The sequence below is a fragment of the Nematostella vectensis genome, chromosome 9 (assembly GCF_932526225.1).
Source record: "Nematostella vectensis chromosome 9, jaNemVect1.1, whole genome shotgun sequence".
Lineage (NCBI taxonomy): Eukaryota > Metazoa > Cnidaria > Anthozoa > Actiniaria > Edwardsiidae > Nematostella > Nematostella vectensis.
Window position 1 is genome coordinate 11,279,200 of NC_064042.1, and position 25,450 is coordinate 11,304,649.

The following is a 25,450-nucleotide window of genomic DNA, read 5'->3' on the forward strand; positions in this document are numbered from 1 at the left end:
TTGGGCCCCCTCCTGTTAAAAATCTTGGCTACGCCGCTAAAGCTGTAGGAGGTAAGTTGGTGAATATCTGATTATTAAACCTGTTTGTTTAGAAAATGATGACTGTGGCATTTCCTACACAATGGCTTTCGAAATAGGAGTTACTGTTTTTAGAAATCATCGGGTGAGCCCGAAGATGAATTATTGGAAGGAATTTCGAAATAGCCATCTGTAAACAAAATTTATCCCATTTCGATCATTCAACAAATTCATCGTATCTAAACTACCTGCCTTAAAGCTGAAATTTTGGAAAGAATGTACGCGAGAGAAATGAAAAACTTGGGATGGTGATCCCCGACCTAAAAGAAATCTTTGATCAACCCATGCCGCACCAATCAAGTTGCTGAATCATTACCTTTATTAAAAATTAGGTTTATTGCTGCTGCAACATTCTCGTTTTGGAATTAACTTAAAGGGCATCATGTACCTGCATCATTGAGTCATATCAGCTTAGGGAGTCGCGACTCAATGAACTATCAGGTAATTAATAAAGACTTTTATTTAAAGGAGCACTTAATAGCAAATTGGCTAACAACCTTTGGCCCTCACCTAAAATATTACACACTGAAAATTTCCAATTACACTTTCTAAAAATACACTAAATACATGATAAAAAAAAAACTAAATAAACATAAATTAAACACTATAAAATTAAACGTTAAAATGTTGCAAAAACTTTTGATCATGTAGAGCTTTGTTCCATAAATTAATTCTAAAACATATTAGAAAGTCTATTTTTCTGGTATCTAGACTTAAACTGTTCCATAATTTTGGATGCGGAGACCGCAAAGGTGCACCAACCTCCAGTCTCGCGCTTTTACTTAGGCGTATAACATTAATTTTACTGTATCTCGTGTTTCGAGAGTGACGATCACTGTTTTGTTCTTGTAACTTGGAACATTACCGTTTGTGAAATTACTTAGTTATCGTTTCTAGACATTCCGACGTTCAAGATATACTGAGGAACCCTTTTTTCTCGAACCCTCAAGGTAGCAAAACATGGTTTGACTTAGCTCTGAGCTTGCTACGCAGGCTACTCGTCAAACAAACACAGGGAGACCGTTCGCCGTGGCTTCAGTCAAAAGGCAAGAGCTGAGATGTCTCTCACGAAACTTTTCATCCCTGTTTTCTTTCTCGTCCAAATTCATTACTCACGATTCGAGCATTTGGCTAAGGAGCCTCTTATCGTGCAAACTAAATCCGGTGCAGTCGAAGGGAGGTTAGAGCCAACATTTCATGGCTTGTGTACTAGACAGTTCCGTGCCATTCGATATGCTGAAGCTCCGATCGGCGACCTTCGCTTTGCAAAATCCAAACCAGTTAGATCATGGAACGGTGTAAAAGATGCGACACAGCACGGGCCCATTTGCCCTCAAGAAAAAGATGAAGTGTTCATTAGAATGCTGAATATCGATATACCTGAAGGGGTGACTCTTGAAGAACGTACGTAAAACGGTCAGAGTTTCTAAAGGTTAGCTAAAATAAGCTTAATAGATTCAGCACAGTAGATAAAGTCACCTTTACCACAAAATCCTCTACCGTGGAGCACCTAGAAGCATCGGATATCCCGATATTTCTTAACCAGATATTACTTTTTTGCAGACCCTCAGAGTGAAGACTGTCTCACCCTCAGTATTTACACACCACAGCATACCTCACCCAAGCTTAGAGCCGTGATGGTTTGGGTCCATGGTGGAGGATTCTCTTCTGGTTCCTCTAGGGGGTTTGACCCTTCTGTTTTAGTTGCCTTGCATGATGTTATTGTTGTTACTATTAATTACCGTCTTGGAGTCCTTGGTTTCTTTAATATACCAGACACAGATGTCAAAGGGAACTATGGTCTATTTGATCAGGTAACATTATATGTTTTCTTCATATTTTGTTTCAAGCACTATAAGGTCAATGTCACTCTTTTGCTAGTCTAGATTTTTCCTTTTTTCTTTGAGTTCATTTTAGTACATCAATACCATGTTATGGCTGGAAATAGAGCCTACCTTATTGCAATGACCATTAGTTCAGCCCCTCCTCCTGTTAATCCTGATAAGTTTCCAGGCATCCTCCCAGTGGGCCCCTTAAACTTCCTACTAGGTACAGCTCAAGGGTGCCAGGCTTGAACTCCATTGCCGATGCAAGTCACACGTTTATTAGTTATGGCTGTTTTTGGAGGCATACTTGTAATGGGCCTTGAAACAGGGCAATACAAAAAAAAACTTGGGGAAGAGCAATCCTCCTCCTGGTGATTTCTCAGTCCCCCTTGTTCTGGGAGGGTAGGGGGCATATGCTGCCTACTTATGACCATTAACCATCATCATGTCCTGGTTTTACTCTTTCTCCACAGAGCTTAGCTCTTCAGTGGGTCCAGCAGAATATTGCAAGTTTTGGTGGAAACCCCCAAAGTGTGACAATTTTCGGGGAGAGTGTTGGTGGTATGAGTGTCTCTGCACACCTTCTCTCCCCGATCAGTAAGGGGTTGTTCCACCGTGTCATTGCACAGAGTTGATCAGCATCATTTGACTCATTTGTTGGTCATGAAGCAAATTCAGCTGGTCTTGTTAAGGTCTTTGCTGATGCAATCGGTTGTGAATTTAATGCCAGTCTAGTTGTCTGCTTGAGAACTAAAAGGTTTGTTGTGATACAGGTACAGAGCTAGGGGTGGCAAATGGCCACTAGAAATATTGGTTTCCTCACAAATTTAAGTTAACTTGAATTAGAATTGACCATTCTCCAGCCCTATACCTCTACTACCATAAAGTGGGTCATTTCCTATTGCAAAATTGTCAAACTTTGGGTGGGGAATTTCTGGTACATTTCCTTCATCATCCACCTTGCCAGAGGGGATTCACTATTTCATGTGGGGGGGGGGGGGGGGGGGGGGTGATATCTTTTCTTATAGAATTTGATACTAAAGTGAAGCATATTGTGCCCCAAACACTTTTTTATCATTACTGTATATGATTTTTGTAAAATACTATGTTGCAGTGTAAAAGAAGTTTTTGAAGCTCAGAGAAATGTCACTGCACCTCAGAACTCTGGCAAAATGCTTCTGACTACACCAGTTGTTGATGGGGAGTTTCTAACTGGGAGCACCAAGCAACTACTCAGAGAAGGGAAAATAAACAAAGCTGATGTTATGCTTGGAGTAAATGCCAATGAAGGGGGTTTCTTTGCTTTGTTGTTCCCTGGCCATCTGAAGAATGGTTTACCACAACAACAACTGCATGCTGCCATGGAAACAAGCCTGAAGTCATTCACAGGAATGAATACAATTGCTTTAGAAGCTGTTAAATTTGAATACCAAGACAACAAGAAGCTCAATGACAATATTACTAACCGTCAAATGTTAATGGAATTTGGAACTGATTATATGTTCTTGGCACCTGCAGTGTTTGAAGCCATCGCTCTAGCTAATGCTGGTCAAGCACCCTTCTTCTATGTGTTTGAGCATCTTCCAGACTTTTACCATGTTGGACCATGGCTCTCAAGCATGCATGGATTAGATCTCCTGTTCATGACTGGAGTTCCTTTCTCACCTGGGCACAATGCTAAGCTCCTTCAAGCTTTGGTTGGAAATTATTCTGCCATGGATAAGGGTTTATCACTTTACATGATGGAACTATGGACTAACTTTGCTAAATATGGGTAGGTTTGACATATTTTAGTCATTTTAGACATACTATGACCTGCTGAAAATGAATTCATTGAGTAACCGCTCTACCCAAGTCGACTTATTGATTCATTCTGTTCTTTTTAGTGATCCAAACCACACCCAAAGCACTCCTGTCGTCTGGCCCCGCTTTAATGCTACTTTTCAATCACACCTAATCATTTCACTTAACCCGAGAGTGGAGCAGATGCCTCGAGCTGACAAGATGGCATTCTGGAATGAGTTCTTTCCATTGCTGACAAGACAGCTATCAGCAAAAAAGGCAAAAGAAAAACCTCAAGATGCAAAAGACGAACTTTGATGCATGAATTTTTACAATTTTAGTTTATTAGTGATAAAATCCTAAAAAGTGCACTTTTATTACTTCTTATAGTTTTTATTTTTGGAAGGTAATTCAAAATTAAAACCAGGTAGAGTTGGTATTTTTCTACCTCTATTCTGTCCTCGGAGGTGTAAAATATACAACTGTGTGTTGTTAATCTCCCTGATTCTACCATGGCTGAACAGACCATTTAGTTTCTCTACAGAATGCATGTCTTTTCGGTCATACCTTGTAGTTTTAGGGGTGGCTTTTAGCATTATTATGGATATAAATATATTAAACATTAATCTCCCTGATTCCACCATGGCTGAACAGACCATTCATTTTCTCTACGGAATGCATGTCTTTTCGGTCATACCTTGTAGTTTTAGGGGTGGCTTTTAGCATTATTATGGATAATAGTATAGTAAACATTAATCTCCCTGATTCCACCATGGCTGAACAGACCATTTAGTTTCTCTACAGAATGCATGTTTTTTCATTCATACCTTGTAGTTTTATGGGTGGCTTTTAGCATTATTATGGATAATAATATAGTAAACAAATTTGTACAGCCCCCTTGGTTCAGTGATCAATGCCTTTTACTGTCAAATCCGTTGTATCGTAACCCGCATTTCAAAAACAATATTTATTTTGGTTTTATGTTCCGTCAGTAAAACCTGTCTGAGACAATCAGACTGCACTAGGTGAGAGATGACAACAATCTGATTGGCTTAAAATAATTTGACTGGCGGAACAGAATATCCCAAAAAACAAAAACAAATTGATGTTTTGAAAATGCAGCGTCGCGATTCGACGGATTCGACACTAAAGTGATCAAAGTTATAATAGTTGTGTGCAACATACAAACACTAGATATCAGACCACATAGAGGAAGGGGCAGGAGGAATGAAATCCAACACACACATACCATTTGCCATAAGTGCAATTCGAGGGTGAAATGGTGTTAATTTTATTTTTAGTTAGTGTTCCATAGATTAAAAATTATTGTTGGAGCTAGGTACAACAAAACTAAAGATATTACGAGGCTACTCTTTCAATGGAAAAATTAAATACCAATTCTCACACTATCTCACTTGCAAGAAAAAAAAACTAATTGATGAACATGTTTAGTGCACAACTTTGTAATTTAGTGTCCTTGGACTATAATCTGTAGACTTACCTAAATCCGAAGTATGCACACGAATCATTGTAGACAAAAAATATATCAAAGTTTCTTTAGACTGTCTTCTTAAAAATATAACAACTTTTAGTTGCTTACACAGGGGGGTGTCCATGTGCAGCCCTTCTTGGCTGCCAAAAAGTGGGTCATTTAATATTAAGGAATCTTCAACAACTATGCTATTTCCATATGATACCTACGCTTGCGCCCTCTCCCCCCCCCCCCCCCCCCTCAGAAATCCTGGGAATGCGCCTGACTTTAAGAATACATGTTGAAATGAAGATAATTTTTACAGTCGGTAAAGTGAGGGAATATTGCAATAGGGAAAATGGAGCCCTCATAACTCTCTTAGCCTGGATCTTACTGTAACAAGATATTTGAAAATACAGTACATGTTGGAATGGATTGTAGTGGAGACGGATCTCAATAAAATTACAATTACATTTCAGTAATTGTTCCCTGAATCAGTGACACTGCTGTTGCATTTGAGCCTTACATTGTTAGGTCTAACTTCCACCACCTTCGCCTTCACCTTGTTGATCAGGTTGCTGTGATGACATGAGCATAAAAATGACAATTGGTACAATGTACATCCAGTACTTTGCCAGGAATGACCTATTATCCTTGCCCTTGCCGCCGGCCTGATCACGCTTTTCCTTCTCCATTCTCTGGACATAGGTCTGTGTGTCGGGTAATGGTCCATTAGACTGGTAAAGAATCTGGACAGTGGTGTTGAAAAATGGTGTGACACCATCAAAACCAGGCTTATAGGCTTTGTCGCTACAACCTGCCACAAGAGGTCTCAGGCCAACCCCATAGACATAGCCCAGGTGATCTACAGATAAGGTGATGAGTTCTGTCAGATTAGACTCGTAGAGGGAACATGCCTTCACATACGTGGTAACGTAGCTTTCACTGCTCGAGATCCCAAACTGTGAAGGAACTCGAATGGTGTAGTGCAAATTCCTTTTAGCCATATCTTTCAGTGTATCAAGCTCTTCCCGGGTTAGCTGTTCCTTTTGGATGTAGGCTCCGTGAGAATTCTTGAGGCTACGAAGAGAGATTGTTCCACGAGGCTTGAAGCTTGAATCTCCATCTATCGACAGTCCATGTTCTACAGTAAGAACAAGTTCGTCAAGTCTTGGTGGGGTCTCTGATTCGGCTTTCTTTCCTACGCATGGCTTTGACACTAATAAAGTGGTAAACAAACAAATAACTGCGCTTGAGATGATATTACGTAAACTAAAGCCATTATTTTTTCTCATCCTCCTTTCACATCTACCCAAGGCCGCCATTTTGATAAAAAGCACAAAGCGAATGAGCCAAACCATTTTAATTAGGGAGGGGAGAGTTCTAGCATAAATTGAAGCACATATGCTGGCTATCTCAAACTATAGAATATTTATAAAAACTTGAACTAGATGCAACAATACTTTGAAAGATATCATATGTTTGTGTATGACTGAATAAAAGTCATACAATCTATTAAATTCGTTCTAGAGTCCTTTATCCCCTACTCCCCTCCCCAGAGTCAATCTCCATCGTCCTAACGTAACGCAGGCTCAGCCACCCACATGTACTAAATTTCCAAGATGGCGGCTCGAGCCTCGAAAGTCCTTATTCACCCGGTGGTCTTATTTAGCGTCGTAGACGCATTCGAGAGACGAAATGAAGACGCGAAAAGAGTTATAGGCACCCTTCTCGGGACCGTAGACAAGGGAGTCGTCGAAATCAGGAGTTGCTTCGGAGTGCCACACAACGAATCCGCCGACGAAGTAAGATTCATTTTGGCCCCGAAATCCCCTCCGAAATCCCAAACCCCGGTCCTTTTTATATCATTTTATCTCTATGAATCCTTGGTTATGGATAACTGATTTGTCTCTTGTTTTCTTAGATATTTTATTTTTACTCTTTCGTTGTTTGACCTGACCATTTCATTACGACTATGACTTGTCGTGTTTATGTGATATAAAAATCAAATATTTTGAAACTCTGATTTGTTACACTTGAGCAATCCGAGACCCGATGCCTATGTTTCTGTATATAATGTAGGAATCCTGTACATATACATAAATATCAGATGAACAAGTGTCTACCTAGGTTGTGGCATTTGGTTGCCACATTAGCAAGGGAGGGGTCTGTAAGGGTGGCAGGTCTAGGCAAGGGAGGGGTCTGTAAGGGTGGCAGGTCTAGGCAAGGGAGGGTTCTGTAAGGGTGGCAGGTCTAGGCAAGGGAGGGGTCTGTAAGGGTGGCAGGTCTAGGCAAGGGAGGGGTCTGTAAGGGTGGCAGGTCTAGGCAAGGGAGGGGTCTGTAAGGGTGGCAGGTCTAGGCAAGGGAGGGGTCTGTAAGGGTGGCAGGTCTAGGCAAGGGAGGGGTCTGTAAGGGTGGCAGGTCTAGGCAAGGGAGGGGTCTGTAAGGGTGGCAGGTCTAGGCAAGGGCAATAGGAGCCGAGATTGTTTGGCTAAATTCTGATCATAAAAACACAAAATCCACTCTATTTTGGCTACCCTGGGTACCAGAGGCTCCAAGCCTCACTATTAAAACCTTTGGTACCCAGGGTATATTTTGGCTGAAACCTATTTCATTTGTGTAAGCGGTTCCAAAGCAGCGACTTGTGGGAAGTGTGCAGTGGGCTCGTTTTAGTGTCAACCACAGTGTAGAACGGTCATCCAAGCTTGATTTAACAGCGTTTATTACAATCAACTCGTCCAACTATCGAACACATGCGGTGATAACTATGAAGTAATTAACAATTCACAAATTTAGGATAAAAAGGGACTACAGGCAGTTCTGTAAATCGCAAAAAGGCTAAATCAATATTTACAAATTCAACTTACGTCTGATCTCGTCTCCGGGGCTTAAAGAAATACAACTCCAAGTAAGCTTGTAACTCTTCAAACTCCACTCTGACTTCTCTAACTCTGCTTCTCTGGCTCTCAACTCAACTCTTCTCTCTTCGGTTTCTCTGCTCAACTCTTAAAGATTGCTAAATAGGTACTATAATTTATAGGCAGGTGGGACGTGTCCTAAAGTAGGACGTGCCTCATTCCTAAACTCTTACTCAAAGGGAAATGCGTAAACTACAATAAATCTTATCAGTCTAATCATAGGAAAGGGCGGCTGTGCTCGAAACAGAGGAAGCCGTGGTAACTTAACTAAACAATTGTCTAAACTATCTAATCCGTTCAATTTAAATCAACGTTCTTTTTTGTATTTTCAGTGTTCATAACACTCCTCGCCCAAGGATTTCGATCCTTGCTATTCTAATCTTTTCTACCCTACTCTTGGCTCTCTTTGTCGTCATCGGCGCGGATAAGCAGGATGAGTTCCTTGATGGGGCGCAAGTAGGTCCTCTTGACTCCGTCTCTAACTACCTCTACCTTCGCCTTCCTAACTCTACCGTCCTCGCTCTTCACCGCCTCTGTTACTCGTCCTAGTGGCCAGTCGTTGCGGTGCTCCGTCTCGTCCCTTAGTAGTATGATATCGCCTGCGCGCAGACTCTCCGTTGCTCCGTTCCACTTCTGGCGGGGCTGGAGATTCTGGAGGTACTCCCTTCTCCATCTCGACCAGAACTGCTCCGCCAGGTACTGGACGCGTCTCCAGCGGCGACGTGCGTAGATGTCTGTGGGCAAGAAACGGCCTGGAGGGGGTCCAGTAGGGCGCTCTTTCATGCTTAGAAGCATCGCAGGTGAGAGGGGCTGCGGCTGGTCAGTGTCCATCGGTACAGCTGATATTGGCCTGGCGTTCACGATCGCAGCGACCTCTGCCATTAGCGTTACTAGCAAATCATGCGTCAGTTGGTGGTCTCCTAGCTCTGCGAACATGCCGTCAAGGACTCGTCGTATTGTGCGGATCTGTCTCTCCCACACACCTCCGAAATGCGACGCGTGTGGGGGGTTGAAGATCCACTCGCATCCTTGCTCTCTGACGAATCTCTCTGCATCCTCTTTATTAAGCTCCTTCATTGCGCTATCGAGTTCGGTCTTAGCTCCTACAAAATTAGTGCCGCAATCACACCTAAGCAGTTTAGCAGGGCCGCGCAGCGCGAAAAACCTCCTAAGCGCGCAGATAAAAGCGCTAGCATCCATGGACTCGAGTACCTCTATGTGAATCGCTCTACTGCTGAGGCACGTGAATACTAGTCCCCAGCGCTTCGCGTTAGCTATGGCTCCTCTTGTCTTTCGTGACTTCACCGACCAAGGCCCAAATACGTCGAAGCCGACGTTCGTAAACGGGCTGCAGACTTCAGTCCTGTCGGGAGGCAGGTCTGCCATTCGTTGCTCTAGTGGGCGTCCCCTCAGCTTCTTGCAGGTCACGCAGTCTTTGATGGCTTTTGTGACGGTGGCGTGGCCTCCAATCAGCCAGAACCCGGCTTGGCGTGTGGCGCCGCTTGTGATTAGTCGGCCTTGGTGGTGCACTTTGACGTGATGGTGGAGGGCGACTAGTTGTGAGACATGGTGCTTTCTGGGTAGAAGGACGGGGTGTTTCTGTTCGTAGCTCATCTCAGCTCTTCTAAGCCGGCCGCCGACGCGCAGAATTCCGTCACTGTCAAGGAATGGGTCGAGGCGGTATAGCGGTGATCCTCTGAGGGCTTTCTTCGCGTTTTTCTTTGTTTCTCTTGGGTTTTCGGGGTCTGTATTTGCGCCTTTCTGTTCAGCGCTGAATGCTTCTCTCTGTGTTGTACGTATAATGACTCGCAAGGCCTGATCTAATTCCTCTACTGTAGGGGCTCTGCGCTTCTGTTGCTCGCCTTGTACCCTGAGACGATGGCTCAACGTGTTGGCTCTAGTGGTTCTGGTGTCCCTTTTGTTCTTGAAGTTCTTAACTTTCACGATTAGGGTGGCGATCCCGCGCTGTAGGGACTTCAGAGTCGAGAATCTCAAGAATCGGTGTGCGCCAAGGCCCGGCTTCTTTGTGTCTTCATCTGTGCTGACTTTGGCGCAAATCACTTCTTTGCGCACCTCGGGGTCGCTTGCGTCGAGTAAGTATGCTTCACTCGGGGTGTCAGCGGTTTCTATATTTTTGAGAAATGTGGGACCACTAAGCCAACTGGTTTCTCCTAGTTTGTTAGGGGGTACTCCTCGCGTCGCTAGGTCGGCGGGGTTGAGCTCGGTCTCCACGTACCTCCACTGCTCTGGGTTAGACAAGCTTCTTATCTGTTGAACTCTGTTGGCTACATAGACATAAAAGCGCCGGCTTTCATTCGTTATGTAACCGAGTACCACCTTCGAGTCGGTGTAGTACTTGACTTGGGATATCTCGATGTCGATCTCCCTCATTACCTTTTGTACGGCTTGTACTGCTAGGACTGCTCCACATAGCTCTAGGCGTGGTATGCTGGTTGAGTTTGCTGGTGCGACTCTTGCTTGGCCATACACTAGGGAGACGGATACCTTTTTCGCTTCGTTCACGAGTCGGAGGTAAACGGCGGTCCCGATCGCGTCTTGACTCGCATCTGAGAACGCATGTAGTTCTGCCGTGGAGACAGTGCCAAACATTTTTGGGTGGTGACAGCGGGGTACCGACACATTTTGGAGGTCTGGGAGCGAGTCTTTCCATCTTGCCCATCGGTCTTTCATCGCGGTGGGGAGCGGGTCATCCCATGCCAGGGGGGAGTCGTCTTTGCTTGTTCTTTTACCCATAAGCACTAGCTTTTGCAGCATTTTCCTGCCCTCGAGCATCACGGGTACCGCTAGACCTAGAGGGTCGTATACGGAGTTTACGATAGACAAGACCCCTCTTCTCGTGAAAGGCTTTTCTGGAACTGTCACCTTAAATGTGAACGCGTCCGTCTCTAGGTCCCAGTACACTCCAAGGGATCTTTGGGCGGGAAGGACGTCTTGGCGCAGGTCAAGGTCACGCACGTCCTTTGCTCTGTCATCAGCGGGGAATGCTTCCATGACTTCTACCGAGTTGGATACAACCTTGTGGAGTCTGAGGTTGGCCGTAGCTAGGGTGGCTTGTGCTTTTTTAACCAGATCTATCGCTTGTTGGGCTGTTGGAAGCGAAGCCAGTCCGTCATCGACGTAGAAGTTGCGGCGGATAAAATTCTTTGACTCCTCGCCATACTCCTCCTCGCCATCCGACGCAGTTCTACGGAGGCCGTATGTGGCTATCGCTGGACTGGGGCCGTTTCCAAAGAGATGAACGTTCATGCGGTACTCTGTGACCGGTTTCTCTGGGTTGTTCTCTTCAAACCACAGGAAGCGGAGGAAATCTCTGTGAGAGGGTTCGACATGAAAGGAGTGAAACATTTGTTCTACGTCGCACATGACACCGGTGTTTTCTTTTCGAAAACGCATCAATACGCCTATGAGGTTATTCATTAAGTCTGGACCAGGTAGAAGTACTTTATTCAGTGAGATTCCTTGAAATTCGCAACTGCTATCAAAAACTACTCTTATGGTGTGTTTAGTGTTATGATAGGTTGCGAAGTGCGCTAGGTACCAGGAATGGCCTGGTTTTGGCGGGGGCTCGTCGCGGGTGACGGGGGAGGCGTGTCCTTTTTCAAGGATTTTTCCCATGAACTCAAGGTACTCTCGTTTCATCTCTGGTTTTCTCTCGAATGTCTTGAAGAGTCCTTTTAATCGGTGCATCGCTTGTGCACGGTTGTTCGGCATGGTCTGGTTTGGGACGCGGAAGGGTAGGGGCATCTGCCAATTACCGCTTGAATTTTTGCGTGTACCTTTCTCCATGAGCTCTAGGAACTGTCGGTCTTCTCGAGATAGACTTGGTTCGTTGTCGTCTCGAGTTGTCTTGAAGACGTTATCGCTGTCAATTGGGATATCGACTTTGAGCATGTTGGGGCACGGCACTATCTCGTAGTTCTCGTCCCCGGTCTCCTGTCGCTCACGGTTGGACACATGGGTGTGGCGGTTCAGAATGTGTGCGGGACCGTTCGCGAAGTCGAGGCACATCTGGCCGCTGATGGTCCATCCAAGGGCTAGTCGCTGTGCCCACGGGGCTCCTCTGGGGCCGTTTTTGAACTCTCTCACTTTCAGTAGTTCTGGCGCGTCGCGACCTATCAAGAGGTGAACCTCTGCCGTATCGTCTAGGGGGGGTATCTGGTCGGCGATTGGTTTAAGGTGCTTGAAGCTCCTCGCCATCTCAGGTGTGGGGATCTCGCGCTTGTCCCCTGGGATGACGTCGCACTCAACGAGTGTAGGCAGCGAAAATGCAGCTCCGCTGACTGATCGTGCCTCGATGCCTGTCACTCGTCTACCACTCTTTTCCTCTCTCTCGTTGCTGCATGTCGACAGGTAGTAGACTTCTCTAGGGCCATCGGCGCCAAGGTCGTCGGCGAGCTTGCTGGTGATAAGTGAGGTGTTACTCTGTTCGTCGATAATGGCGTAAATGCGCTGAGCGGTAGATGGTTTGTGTATGCTATAGACGTCTACTAGGACCATTTTGCTACAGGATGTCCCTCCGACGGGGTCGCAGAGTGCAGTGCATTTGGCGGTGACCGGCTTCTCGGGGTCGGGGTTGTCCTTGGGAGGGGGTGAGTCTCTATGCAGCACTGTGTTGTGACGTAAGTCGCCGCAGGTTGCGCACTGTATAGGAGCGCGGCAGTCGCGAGCAAAGTGTGACGGATCGAGGCAGCGATAGCATAGGGTAGCGTCAGTTAGCCACTTTTTGCGCTCACTGACGGTTTTAGCTGCGAACGTTTTGCATTCGGCTAGGGTGTGCCCGTCTCTCTCATGATAGGGACATCGGTTTACCTTTTTATTTTCGGGTCCTTCCCTCCCTTTTCTTTGGGGCTGCGCGTTAGTTTTGAACGTTCTCTGCTCTCTGCGAGGTCTGGGGGCGTGCGCAGAGGAGGGTGTAACTTCGGTAGTAGTGGCCTTGCTGGCTAAAACATTGGCGTTGTTTTTAATGTTAGCCTGCCCTTGGATTATTTTCGCGAAACGCTCAAATGGAGGGTAAACGCCGCCGTTAGCGTCAGAGAAATTCGCTATCTCTTTCTCCCATTTTGCGCAGATAGATTTTGGTAGCTTATCGATTACCGGCTGCATCGCGTTCGCAAAATTAAGGCAGGCAAGGCCTGGTAGTTGTGCGACTTGGCTCTCGACGTCAGCGCAGAGATCGGCAAACTGTTGCAGTTTTTCTGGCTGGTTTTCACTAAAGCGGGCGGCGTTTTTCAGCCGTTCTAGGAGAGAGTTGCTTATCATCGCTGGACTGCCAAAACGCTTCTCTAATTCGACCCAAAGTTGCTCAAGTAGCGTTGCGGGATCACGCAATCTCTTTCTGTAATTGTCGACCAGGGCTTGCGGGGGGCCGCTGGTGAATTTTCTTAGATAGTTGATCTCTTGGGTCGGTGAAACTATCGCATCAGAAAGCATAGCTTTGAAGGCTCTTTTCCAGGGCTGGAATAGCGTGGCGTCACCGTCAAATATATCTGGCTCAGAAATTGGTAAACGTTGACGGGCTAAGCTCGTTACTATTTGGTTATTGACCGTCGTTAGCGAATCCATTAGTTGGCTTTGCGTGATGTCTCTGTACGGATTATCAGGTGTTGATATGACTGGATGGTAATTGACGTCTTTGTCATGGCCGTGATTGGTAAACATCCGGTCTTGGGGTTGTACGTGCTCTCGATAGGGCAAAGCGGGGGTTGATTCTTTTGGTACGTTATCTGACCGTGGGAGGTGGAATAACGACAGGGTGTGTGGTTCGGACGTGTTTTTGGGCCCAAGGGCGTTGCGTACATTTGGCGTATCGCTTTCGAGTGCGGGGGAGGAATGGACCCACTGTCCCGTGAAGTTCTCTGCGTTCTCTTTTTCTGCGGGCCCTTCCCCAAATTCCTCCTCGTTTATCGCTTGTTCTATCGCATCGAGTTTTGCTTTGGCTACTGCTGCGTTTTTGTCTGCAGTTAGAATAGCGAGTTCCTTTTGTTTTTCGGCCAAAATGCGTGCATAGTCGGCTTCCTCGCGCGCGGCCCTCGCCTCTGCTAAAGCTTTTATGCGGGCGCTACTTGCTCTAGAACTGGACGATCGCGAGGATCGATACGAACGCTCAGATTTCGCATCAAACTCTTTACCGCTTTGCTTAACACTTATCATATACTTAAGTCTCTCTATTTCTTTAAAGGCTAGTTTTAGGATTTCGTTTTCCTCGGTGAGTTGGACCTCGTGTCCGTGTTCACCGTTAGTATTTTGTTCGTGCAGCTCGAGTAGCTGTTGCAAAATCATCCCGTATTGATGCACCTCAGTTGTGAGGTCGTGCAAAACTATATCTAAGTTACTATCATGGCTTAGACTTTTAGATGTTTCGATAACGCTAAGGAGCCTTCTTTTAGACCTGTCAATCTCGATACTTTTACGCTCGATCGCGTTTTGAAGGGCTTTTTGCGTCATTTTTGTGGTTCGGCGTGTAATTCGGCCTGTCTCAGCGCCGTGCCGTTCGGGATCTCCTCTCTCGCTCATCTCGGTATAAACTTGAAAGGGCCTACCTTCCAACGTTGTTTTCTACCAGACTTATCACTGTAAGCGGTTCCAAAGCAGCGACTTGTGGGAAGTGTGCAGTGGGCTCGTTTTAGTGTCAACCACAGTGTAGAACGGTCATCCAAGCTTGATTTAACAGCGTTTATTACAATCAACTCGTCCAACTATCGAACACATGCGGTGATAACTATGAAGTAATTAACAATTCACAAATTTAGGATAAAAAGGGACTACAGGCAGTTCTGTAAATCGCAAAAAGGCTAAATCAATATTTACAAATTCAACTTACGTCTGATCTCGTCTCCGGGGCTTAAAGAAATACAACTCCAAGTAAGCTTGTAACTCTTCAAACTCCACTCTGACTTCTCTAACTCTGCTTCTCTGGCTCTCAACTCAACTCTTCTCTCTTCGGTTTCTCTGCTCAACTCTTAAAGATTGCTAAATAGGTACTATAATTTATAGGCAGGTGGGACGTGTCCTAAAGTAGGACGTGCCTCATTCCTAAACTCTTACTCAAAGGGAAATGCGTAAACTACAATAAATCTTATCAGTCTAATCATAGGAAAGGGCGGCTGTGCTCGAAACAGAGGAAGCCGTGGTAACTTAACTAAACAATTGTCTAAACTATCTAATCCGTTCAATTTAAATCAACGTTCTTTTTTGTATTTTCAGTGTTCATAACAATTTGTAACACACTCTCTAATTCATGAAAGACAAGGTTTTTGTAGAATCTGTAGTCAAAGAAGCCCACCCCTTTTTCTAGCTTTTTTTCTTTAAAAATCCAAATAGTTATAATCTTTTTCCAATGTTTATTCGAAGTTCTTTCTTATATTCTAGGTAGCAGTTGAGCTGGAGTATGCTAAGAGCATGTATGAACTCAGTCAGAAAGCCAACCCAAATGAGCAAATTGTTGGATGGTATGTACCCCTAATGTTGACAAAAATGATTTATGTGTTAATCAAGGATGGGGATCTTAATTTTATCATTTGATTGAGTGTGTTTAGTGCATTTTCGACACCAAAAATCTAAAATTGATGATGTTTACTAATATACTACATAGTATTGTAAAGTAAAAGCATTGAGTTCCCAAGGGGACGCTCCAGAAAAGTAGATGGTGGTGATTGTCCTATCTTTTAGGCTAGACCAACTACTATTCCTTATGGGTTGTTGAAGGAATTTTCCAATTCTGCTATCTCTCAGGGTATAAACTTCGACCAACTGATATTCCTTAAGGGTTGTTTAATATTTTTTAATTCTGCTTTCTCTTAGGTTTTAAAATTCCTTCTATCACACCCAATTTGCTATCTCTTAGGGGTAAGAATTTCTGTTGACCACACCCAAAGTGCTATCCATTAGGTTTAAAATTGATTCTGCTGACAATCACCCCTGTCTGTTTTTATCAGAGTTCCCCTGGGATTGAGTTGTTTGTTATTTTGATCTTCATTATTTATTTATTTAATTTTATTATATTAATCACAGGTATGCAACAGGATCAGACGTTACCGAGCACTCCCTACTCATTCACGAGTACTATTCCAGAGAGACGAATAACCCAGTTCACATGACAGTTGACACAACTCTCAAGGGACTCAAGATGGGCATCAAGACTTATCAAAGGTGTTAGGAGAAACTAAATTGCAGTATTTCAGTGCTTGTGAGATAGTTCAAAGGGATTAGGTATTTTACTTATGGTTCACATGAACCAGAGCTAGAGCAGCTTGATCCATTGAGCAAAATCAAGTGGTGGTGTAAAGACAAGTGGGCAGTCTGTTTGGGTAATGTAGAAAAAAGGGCTAATGCTTAAAACACCAGCCAAAATATATCTGTTTTAGGAGGCAGACAACATACTGTTAAACTTAAACCTGGTGTTGATTTTTTTCTCTATTCCATAACTTGGACTTTTATAAAATCATCCATTAGTTGTATGCATTTCATCTGAAATGAGTAGCACCAACTCTTTATAGTCTCATTATTGTCACCATTCAATAAATGTGATGTTTCCTGAATGTTTCAGTGTAAAAATGGGAGTACCCGGTAAAACAGAAGGCACTATGTTCAGTCAGATCCCATGCGAAGTCAAACTCACAGGACCAGAAAAAGTTGGAGGTAACTCAATTTTCAATTTTCTGCTCTAAGCTTTATGTTGCATTCTTGAACTTTTGCTTTTTATGACATGAAATTTTCATTTCACTTTAATTTATTGAATTTCACAGTACTGAAAATATTGCAAAGTAAAAGTCATCTATAAAAAATGATGAAAGATTTGGTTTTCGAAAGTATTTTTATGATTCAGCCACCTTTTTGTCATCCTAGCCAAGTACCAAATGTGAAATAGCATCAATTTCCATTGGCTGATTTGTGGGAAGCCAATGCAACATTTTCAATTGAATTTGTTAAGTATTAAACTTTGTTTTTAGAGCTTTCTATTGTTTTTGTTATTATGCAAATGTTTTATGTATAATAAAACCTGATTTTGGAGGTCATTTTCATGGGAAAAAAAGTATTACACATGAGTAAATACGGTAATTCCTGCTACTTTTTGCTGTCCTTCTTATCACTTTTATTTCTCCAAGAAAGAAAATCAAGAGGCTTGTTTTTATACTGTATAGTCATGATGGATTTATATTGTTTTACAGTGGATGTGTTACAAAGAACAAAAAGCACTCCAAAAAAGGCTGTGTCTCTAATATCTGATATGCAGCATGTCACAGGGTAAGTACAATAGTGACCAGATTTTTTAAAAAAAACAAGTCAAAATGCTTAGTGCTGGGTTTTTCTGTCATATCCTATTTTTGGGGGGTTTCCTTTTATTGTTTAACAAACAATTATTATGGCAAGATTTGAGATCTTTGTCTCCTTTTTCAAGCTGTGTAATACTGTGTTATGTTTTTTCCTTTAGAGCAACAGATCGTCTACTTGAAATGCTTGAGACAGTAATAACATATGTTGAAGAAGTTTTGGTAAGTTATCTCCTACTACGTATTGTCTGCACACTACAACTATAAATACCATACCCCATCTAACTTCAGTTTCTTTTGCTTCAATGAAGGGCTAGTGTTACCGTAATAATGTTTCAAAGAATTTTGTTTTAAATAATTTCCAGCTAAAAGCTTATCTTAATCAACCAATAATTTATAGATTGAAGAGTGTAAAGTAAACAAAATGTGATTGGAACACACTATAAAACATTACTAACCAGGACTTTATTATTCAATGTTTAAATAAAAAGAAATCCTTTTTTCCATTGAACTCTTGCAAATCCTTGATAATTTAAATGCCTTTCCAGACTCTGTAAAACAATGTCTTTTGAGATATATATATATCCAGGGATGATTTTTGTAAAGCAAGATATTGCATCTGTAATTTTGTAGGCTGGAAGTGTTCCTGCTGATAATGTAGTTGGGAGGGACTTGACAAGCTTCGTGAACTCTGTGCCCAAGATGACTGCTGAGGAATTTGAAGCCATGCTCAATAGCAACATGCAGGTAAAATTTGTGGGGATTAAAGTGGTGTGATGTGCGCTACTGTGGCCATCAATACAAGGTTCAAAAGAGTTTGCCAATTAGCATGTGAGAATCATAACTAGGAGGATTCTGACATGCTATGATATGCATTGAAACATTTCTATGCTCCACTTGTTGGCTATGAAGTCCATGTCAATCCGATGGCACTTTTCTTTAATTCATTGGCTTACATTCTAAAACTGTCAAGGTGGTCACGCTGTAACAGGTGGGAATAGGTTGAAAAAATAATAGCAGAAAAAAGTACATCCTCAGGTAACCAGGGTCACGAGGTCAGCCTAATGAGGCGCGATTCTCTTCCCTCCAAGCTCCTACCCCCTCCCCCACCGCCAGCCTTCTTCCGTCTCGTTCTCGCCCATGTGACCTAGAAACGCTGGGTTTCCGAGGATGAAAAGAGTAGGCTGTGGCCATCTCAAGCAAAACTAAAGAGCCATAGTCACCCATTTCTTTGTTGTTGTACTTTTTCAATAATGAAGGGAAATGTCGTAATTCTCAAAATAACCATAAAAAAGGGTTATACATTTATTAAATTCACTCGGAAATATCAACAACGAAGCTAACAAGGGAATGGATGCTTTATCACACTTTATACTTTGCTAGGATGACGAAATGTTTGCTGACAGAGACTCTTAAAGTTACAATACTGTAAAACACAAGGTGTTGATCCCCACAAAATGACAGTACTAGGGTAAAGTTAGCGCTGTTTTCTGGGGGAGAAGGGGGGATCCCTTTTGTCATTTTCCAAGGGAAAATCCTGCAGGTTGATAGTTTGTGCCAGGAAACTTCACCATGGGCCTTTTTTTCCTGGAACTTCATAATTAAAAAGCAACAACAAAAAACACTACATCAGAGCATTTTTTTCTACAACATAAATAAAAATATGTTCTTTTTCGTCTAAACACTTCTATTTCCTACTTTTACTGTATTTCTTTACTAGAACTCTCCTATTTTCTTGCAGACTGTGTTGAAATTCCACTTTTTTTTTCAGGATTTACTGATGATCGTCTATTTATCAAGCTTGTGCAAAACACAACTCGCACTTGGAGAAAAGCTGAACGCTATCCTATAGAATTTAACTATGAAGATCACTTCAAATTAAATATCTCTTACTGTACAGTGTGGTGTCTTTTTCTTTTTTGGAAATATCATTACTTCTGGAATAGTTCCTAATGAGTTCCAAGGTGTAAGGGACCCGCGAGGACTTACTAAACCCATTGACTCCTGGCTATTTTTGAGCTGAATTTACAAAAACAGACTGAAAACAGATACCCCCCCCCCTATTTTTTATACAGCCCGTCAAAGTCAAACACCACTGCACCTAGTCACCGGTATCCTAGCTTTCCATTTTGAATCTCTTGCTGCTGTGCTAATACAAGCACAAATTGATGGTTGCTTGTATTTTTCATAAAAAATACAGCTATGAGCACATTGGGAGAGTGTCCTAGGACATCATGAAGTCTATTGAGACATAATTGAGTGCTGTGCTTATGGATATTTGCAAGCAATAGTAGATTCATGGTGATTTTTTATGTTTGGCTTGGCCTAGAAGAGAAAAGAATTTTCCAATGAATCACCACAGCTCTCCTAAATGCTGTCTTTTCTGAAACCAAATTGATTCCAAAATTGTTTACACTGCTATTCTGGGCATGTTTTTGACCTGGAATTAATTTAATTGGCTTTTGGGTGAAAAGGATCGTCTGACTTTGTGGAAAGGAGTGTGGGCTGGACCTCCCCTCATGGATTTTCATCCCTGATCTCCCAGGAGGCTTTGCAATCGGTAATGGCATCCAAGAGGTATCACCACAGGTAGCTTTTAAGCTTAAAAGCTCTTTATTTGTCCCTATTGATATTCACGGTAAACATAAAAACCAGAATAAGTGAAAAAAAAAATCTTGTTGAAAAGACGTGTTGTCTAGTGTGATGTTTACGTTTTGCATAATCTCTGGCCGTATTTAAGCGCCTTTTACAAGTTTAAAGATTCACTATTTGAACTCTTACCATAGCCGGCTCTCCGGAGATTCGGCAGCAGGCTACTCTTACCAGAATGTTTTTTAGGACGGAACGTGAGGTATGTCCAAAAATACTTGCCTACCTTTCACTTCGTTCTGGTGAGAGTTTAAATCTTGAAAAAGGCGTTTTAATACGGCCAGAGAACACGCAAAAAGTAAACATAAACACAACACTAGACTACACACGTCTTTTCAACAACTAGTTATTTTTTACTTTTTGTTTTTATCCCTATGTTTGCCGTAAATATCAATAGGGACAAATAAAGAGCTACCTGTGGTTTTACAAGCCTTCAAGGAGTGGACATTGTGTTTTGAAACCATGGAAACCGACCTAAAGGATCAGAATAAAGGTATCTATTTGTGTCTTGAGCTGTGTTTGCTAATCTCTCTCCGTTGTGTTGTATTTTGAGAGTTGTATTGAGAGGGGTGATTCTGCTTTTTTCCCCTTGTTTTGAAATTTGTCAAAGAACCTAAGCTATTATTTAGCTAAAGAGAAGATGCTATCACCGTGGTTATGGTCGCATATCTTCAACACCATTTATTCCTTAGACTGATGCCTGAGTATCTTCATCTTGTTTTTTTTTTCTTTGTATTTATATGATTTTTTTGGGTTGTGGGTACTTCTCAAGGCCGGTACAGGCCAGTTGAGGGGTCGATATCATATAGCTAAACGACTATCCTAGAATTTCGTTAATTTAAATTTTACATTGCACACTTGCCTAACTGTTCTTTTATATACCTCTATTTCAAATGTTGTGAAGGCAAATGACAAATGCAATGGCTACCAAATCAGAGTTCTGCTAAAAATACAACTCGTCGTATTGCTATAAAATGCACGAATAACTTACGCGAATAGTTAACTTATCATCTTTTTTCTTACACATAACCCATAATTAGTGATTGCCCTTAAAACTACAATTTGGCCTCTCCATTTGCACTACGTTCTTTTATTTTAAATAAGGTTGCACTTCGAGAATTCATGTGTCATAACGCATGCTTCATGGAAATCAAATAAATAAGCAAATATTAGTGTAAATAAAACCAAATCCAGGTTGGTAAAGCTTTAGCAGCGTTGTTTATGTGCCTGTAAACACTTGGCCTCGTCCCCAGGCTACTCCCTGGCTGTCAGCTCCATTATGCTTTGCGCGCACTCACACTTTCAGTGATGTCATAGCCATGTAGAGCGTGATAGGCCCGCCGAGAAGCAAAGGGACGAGGCTAGTAAACACTGACATGGCTTTCAGAGCCACGCGGAGTCAGACATTTATACGCTACCCATGAACCACTTTGGGCTACGTACGACACATGGGTTCTCGAGTGCAATGTTATTTGGAATAGCGGTAAGCAGGGCGGATCTAGGCGGATCGCGGGCCCCGCCTCCCCCCCCCCTATTTTCGGACATTTGTCTTATAAATAACAAGAAATATAAGGACATCTACGGAAGAACAATGAGTGGGAGCCCCCCTTCTAGATCCGCTCCTCGTATGTTTTCTGCATTGTCATTTTGAATTAATGTGGCTCATATAAAATGGTGCCACCTATTCCTCGATGTTCTATTTTTCATATTCCTATTATCATCTCTACCTAGGCTTTATTTGGAAAGTTTTGTTTTTCAACAAAGAATGGGGCCAGGGGTGAAGGTCTCTCCTCCTTCTCTCCCCTTCCTTAGCCCCTATTCTCCGCGCGGCCTACTCTTCGCTCACTCTATTTCCGCTGAAACCCCACGGAAACGCTTGCACGCTAAAGGCCATGGCGGCGTGCAAGCTGATCCAGTGCTCCGCGTCCTTTTCGCGCCAAAGGAGTCCCGATGGTCAAAAACAAAACATTTCCGAAGAATGCCCGCTTACAGGCTGATCTTTAGTCTTCTAACGACCACTTGGATTACTTTGACTCTGGCTCGCTTTAAAAAAAAAAAAAAAAGATGATTACAGAGATCAAGAAAGCATAAGATAAGAGAGGGACACTTTGGTATAAACCGCGCGCAATGTCCATTCCCATCCTGGCTATTTTTAGTAACCACCACCCCACCACTGCGCGTGAGGATTTGCTCCTTTTATTTTGTCCTACACCCCCGCCGGTTGCGTCTTGTTGTTTTGCCAACTCGGTAGGAATGAAAAGAGATCACGTAAAATAACTCGAAAGAAGAAAGCAAGTAAGTAAGATTGGCAAATATACTCAAGGAAAGCTAAATCCCTGAATAGTTTGTTTTGTTTGTTTTCAACTTTTTCACCGAAATAACACTGGAATATGACAGGAATCGCCTTCATGGACGAGAGGAGATAAAAGGCGTATCAAAATTTTATTCAATCCTGCCCACACACTCATTTTTACTTCCCCATTTTGTTGCGTTCGCTAAGTATTTTGGTTGTTGTTTTTAAATAAGAATTCAAATTATGTGCTTGCTCTTGCATCCTTCCCATATTGAAAGCTCCGAGAAACTCTTAGTCGAGAAACGCTAACAGGCATTTTACTTACCACTGCTGGTTTCACATGAGCTTGTGTTTCGCAAAATCTGCGAATAGTAGAATAAAAACACAACAATCAATAGCATGACATAATTTACGAAATCATGAATACAAGAAAAATGAAACGATTGTTTAAAAATTCGAGTATTTAAAAATACTCGCGAAAAATAAGGAGAGCACTAACTTTGATCTCGCGAATTTTAATGGACAAAATCATATATTTATGTTTTCAAGGGTCCTATAAACAACGTATATACAAGCCTTGGTACAAGGTGCCATCATTTATTTTATTTTTTTTTTCCTAGATTTAGATTCGCCTGTCATCTTCTTCAACAAATCGACCGTCCTCCGGTTCCTTATAGCGTGTACTTTACTAGCGTCTTGTATCTTTCCATTATCGCCTTGCTCCTGGTGTATATCGTTCATTTCGCATGTCAACTATCGCGAAATTAAATCTCCTGCAAACACAATTTCTCTCCGCATCGCGAAATAAAAGACTCGCGAAATATGCCGAGAAAATTGTCGCGAAATTTAAGACGCGCGAAAATAAAGAACAATAGGGTAAGCCTCTCTTCTAGATCATAGATCTATAAAGCCATTACGGCAAAATTTTCGGGTTTGCCGGAAAACCCACCGCGATATTAAAATGTGTGTTTTCTCAATAAATGTGCAAAATTATCGCCATTTAAATTCATATAATCATCATGATAGGTTCGCTATTCTATTCCATCCAAAAAACAAATACATACAAACAACCCAAATAGTCGGGTTCGTGAACCAGAAGAATGAATACAATACACCAAAAACTGGAATTCGACTCTTCCAAGTTTTCGTCTTTAATAAAACTTCTTCAGGGCAGACTCAGTCCAGCATAGAAACAATAGTAAAATTTAGGGTGAAAACAATGTAAGCGAGCAACTATTATAATTTTGCAACTATTGATTTTGGAAAACTAAAAAATTGTTTTCATCATTTAATGCCAAACTATAACGTGTGTATAATTTTCGCAATTAAACTACAGCTTTTGTTTGAAGCGCTGCAATTGATTTCTTATAATCAGTGTCGGCTTTCCTCGGTACAAATACACCCTGACAATTGACCATCAAAAGCTCTACGCTCAATAAGCAAAGAGCAAAGTCTAAAACAAAATCAAATTTGGCTATACATTTTCTATGAATTAATGTTAATCCTTAGGGCTGATTGCCCTGAGAAAAATACACATTTGAACCACCTGAGTCAATAAATCCTCCATCTATCAGATCACTGGGAATCATACCGAATAAAATAATGGTCAAAGATTTTTCTTTCTCGCAAAATTTGTCTTTAATCTGTTTATAGGCCTACATTATTATCGGTGCTATAACTTATTTGTAGGCGGAAGAGTTTTTAGTTTTTTTGCCTTTTGATATTTGTTTCAAAAGGACTCAATAATATGAAAATAATCGCAGCTTTTTTATCTTTTTTATCCACAACTGCAAACTTGCCGGCTAATAAATACAATAGACAAAATAGTAGCGGATATGCTCTTGTCAAATGAAAGGGAATTGAAAAGACAACTTTTTAAGTAACAAAGAATAGGTTTTGGCTGGCACTATATATGTTTTCTGGGGGTAAAGGTGATAATTTTGTAGACGGTAGTTATTATTTATCTCTATATAATTTCCGTTATTCATCTATTTGAAGTTACTCTTCCCTAGTTATTTATATTTTTACCATAATATTCACTAAACACATCTATGATATTTCTTATTCACATCCATTTACTTTATAATTTTTACTTTCTATTTCAACCCGTTTTTAATATTCACTCCATCATTTTGTGCTTTTAACCCCAATTTACGACAGTAAAAATGGCCAATGCTGGCTATTTTGATCATGTTTTCGCTGTGAGCACGGAAATTATTGCGTGTTTTTTTTCCTTACCTCGCTTATCATTGCGTAGCTTATGTTATAATAAGTAAAGTTTGTCGCATATGTCAGCATCAGATCAGAGTTATCGATCGAGCGATATATGACGCATCGATATTGTTTTATATTTCTCCTTGTATTCCAACTTTTGCGATAGCTGAACGAGGCACACAAATCCCCTGTCCTGAGACACACATCCAAGCAATCTAAAGGTGTCAACACTTTAGTTTTCCGGAAAGCCATTCCCTCCGAGAGGATCTTTTTCCCCGGAAACCTGTGAGATTCCAGTAAACTTTCAAACGTGGGTTCTTTTCGATCCTGGCATTCTGTTTTTCCGTATTTCATAACTGAAAAAGTAACGACTGCAAAGCAAACGAAGACTAAAGCGTCAAGTCGCATCCAATTTGTAGTTTTCATATTTACCTCGAATGACTTGCTCGAAAGTCTTTACATGAGCGCTGGAAGTTTCCCCTTGTTGATACAGAAGAGGAGGTGTGGTTTACAGCGCAAACAATTTGAATAAACAATTTTGCTGCGTATATACGTAAGCCAGCTGGCTTGTCAGTCATACTTGGTTTGGTTATTTCAACTTTCAAAATCAATTTATTGCTTGAATGGCAAGAGGTCTCAAATAACACTTTTTTCCTCGCCGAACATCAACATCTGATCCGAACTATCTTATCAATGGCACGAGTTTCAAGTAAAATAGAGGCCAAAACGTCATTGGGTGTGACACCCAACGAAACAATAAATTTTTCTTTGATTTCGATGTGAAAATGCTTTTAACTTAGAACCAAGAAGATTGAAAATGAATGTAAACATACTCTTCTTAGATTGCGGAAAAAGGTTGTAGGTCTATCTCACTGAAAAGGCGATTTTTTACGCATTTCCAATTAAAAGGCTTAAAGATGATCATGCTA

At 42.0% G+C, this 25,450-nt stretch overlaps 5 protein-coding genes across 7 annotated transcripts; 2 read left to right on the forward strand and 3 right to left on the reverse strand.

Moving 5' to 3' along the window:
- The first annotated feature begins 728 nt into the window (after positions 1 to 728).
- Positions 729 to 5,107, forward strand: LOC5507804 (acetylcholinesterase). Its single transcript, XM_032376522.2, is given in 5 exon segments — positions 729 to 1,482; positions 1,642 to 1,892; positions 2,378 to 2,661; positions 3,019 to 3,678; positions 3,791 to 5,107. Coding segments are annotated over 5 exon segments (1,755 nt in total). The 5' UTR covers positions 729 to 1,136; the 3' UTR covers positions 4,005 to 5,107.
- LOC5507807 (ER membrane protein complex subunit 10) lies at positions 4,954 to 6,585 on the reverse strand. The gene has a single exon (XM_001628383.3). It carries the CDS (start codon positions 6,516 to 6,518, stop codon positions 5,694 to 5,696), a length of 825 nt encoding a protein of 274 aa, XP_001628433.2. The 5' UTR covers positions 6,519 to 6,585; the 3' UTR covers positions 4,954 to 5,693.
- Positions 6,586 to 6,749: 164 nt separating this feature from the next.
- On the forward strand, positions 6,750 to 19,262 carry LOC5507794 (eukaryotic translation initiation factor 3 subunit F). Its single transcript, XM_001628360.3, has 8 exons — positions 6,750 to 6,962; positions 15,465 to 15,544; positions 16,107 to 16,244; positions 16,642 to 16,733; positions 17,264 to 17,339; positions 17,527 to 17,587; positions 17,999 to 18,112; positions 19,137 to 19,262. The coding sequence occupies exons 1-8, from the start codon at positions 6,780 to 6,782 to the stop codon at positions 19,215 to 19,217; spliced, it is 825 nt and encodes a 274-aa protein (XP_001628410.1). The 5' UTR covers positions 6,750 to 6,779; the 3' UTR covers positions 19,218 to 19,262.
- On the reverse strand, positions 7,863 to 15,326 carry LOC116618484. 2 transcript variants are annotated; one of them, XR_007313664.1, is made up of 2 exons: positions 8,025 to 15,326; positions 7,863 to 7,922 (listed from the first exon to the last, which is right to left on the reverse strand). XR_007313664.1 is itself a non-coding variant. In XM_048732274.1 (2 exons), the coding sequence occupies exon 2, from the start codon at positions 14,607 to 14,609 to the stop codon at positions 8,466 to 8,468; it is 6,144 nt and encodes a 2,047-aa protein (XP_048588231.1). In that variant the 5' UTR covers positions 14,610 to 14,814; positions 14,917 to 15,326; the 3' UTR covers positions 7,863 to 8,465. The 2 variants fall into 2 exon arrangements, 1 of the variants encoding a protein (XP_048588231.1); XM_048732274.1 differs by having other exon boundaries at positions 7,863 to 14,814; positions 14,917 to 15,326.
- Positions 19,263 to 20,669: 1,407 nt separating the features above from the next.
- LOC116614928 lies at positions 20,670 to 25,442 on the reverse strand. Of its 2 annotated transcripts, none has more exons than XM_032376524.2 (3): positions 24,546 to 25,277; positions 22,633 to 22,669; positions 20,670 to 22,057 (listed from the first exon to the last, which is right to left on the reverse strand). In XM_032376524.2, exons 1-3 carry the CDS (start codon positions 24,945 to 24,947, stop codon positions 22,023 to 22,025), a joined length of 474 nt encoding a protein of 157 aa, XP_032232415.1. In that variant the 5' UTR covers positions 24,948 to 25,277; the 3' UTR covers positions 20,670 to 22,022. The 2 variants fall into 2 exon arrangements, with proteins under 2 accessions (XP_032232415.1, XP_032232416.1); XM_032376525.2 differs by having other exon boundaries at positions 21,987 to 22,057; positions 24,954 to 25,442.
- Between the last annotated feature and the right edge of the window lie 8 nt (positions 25,443 to 25,450).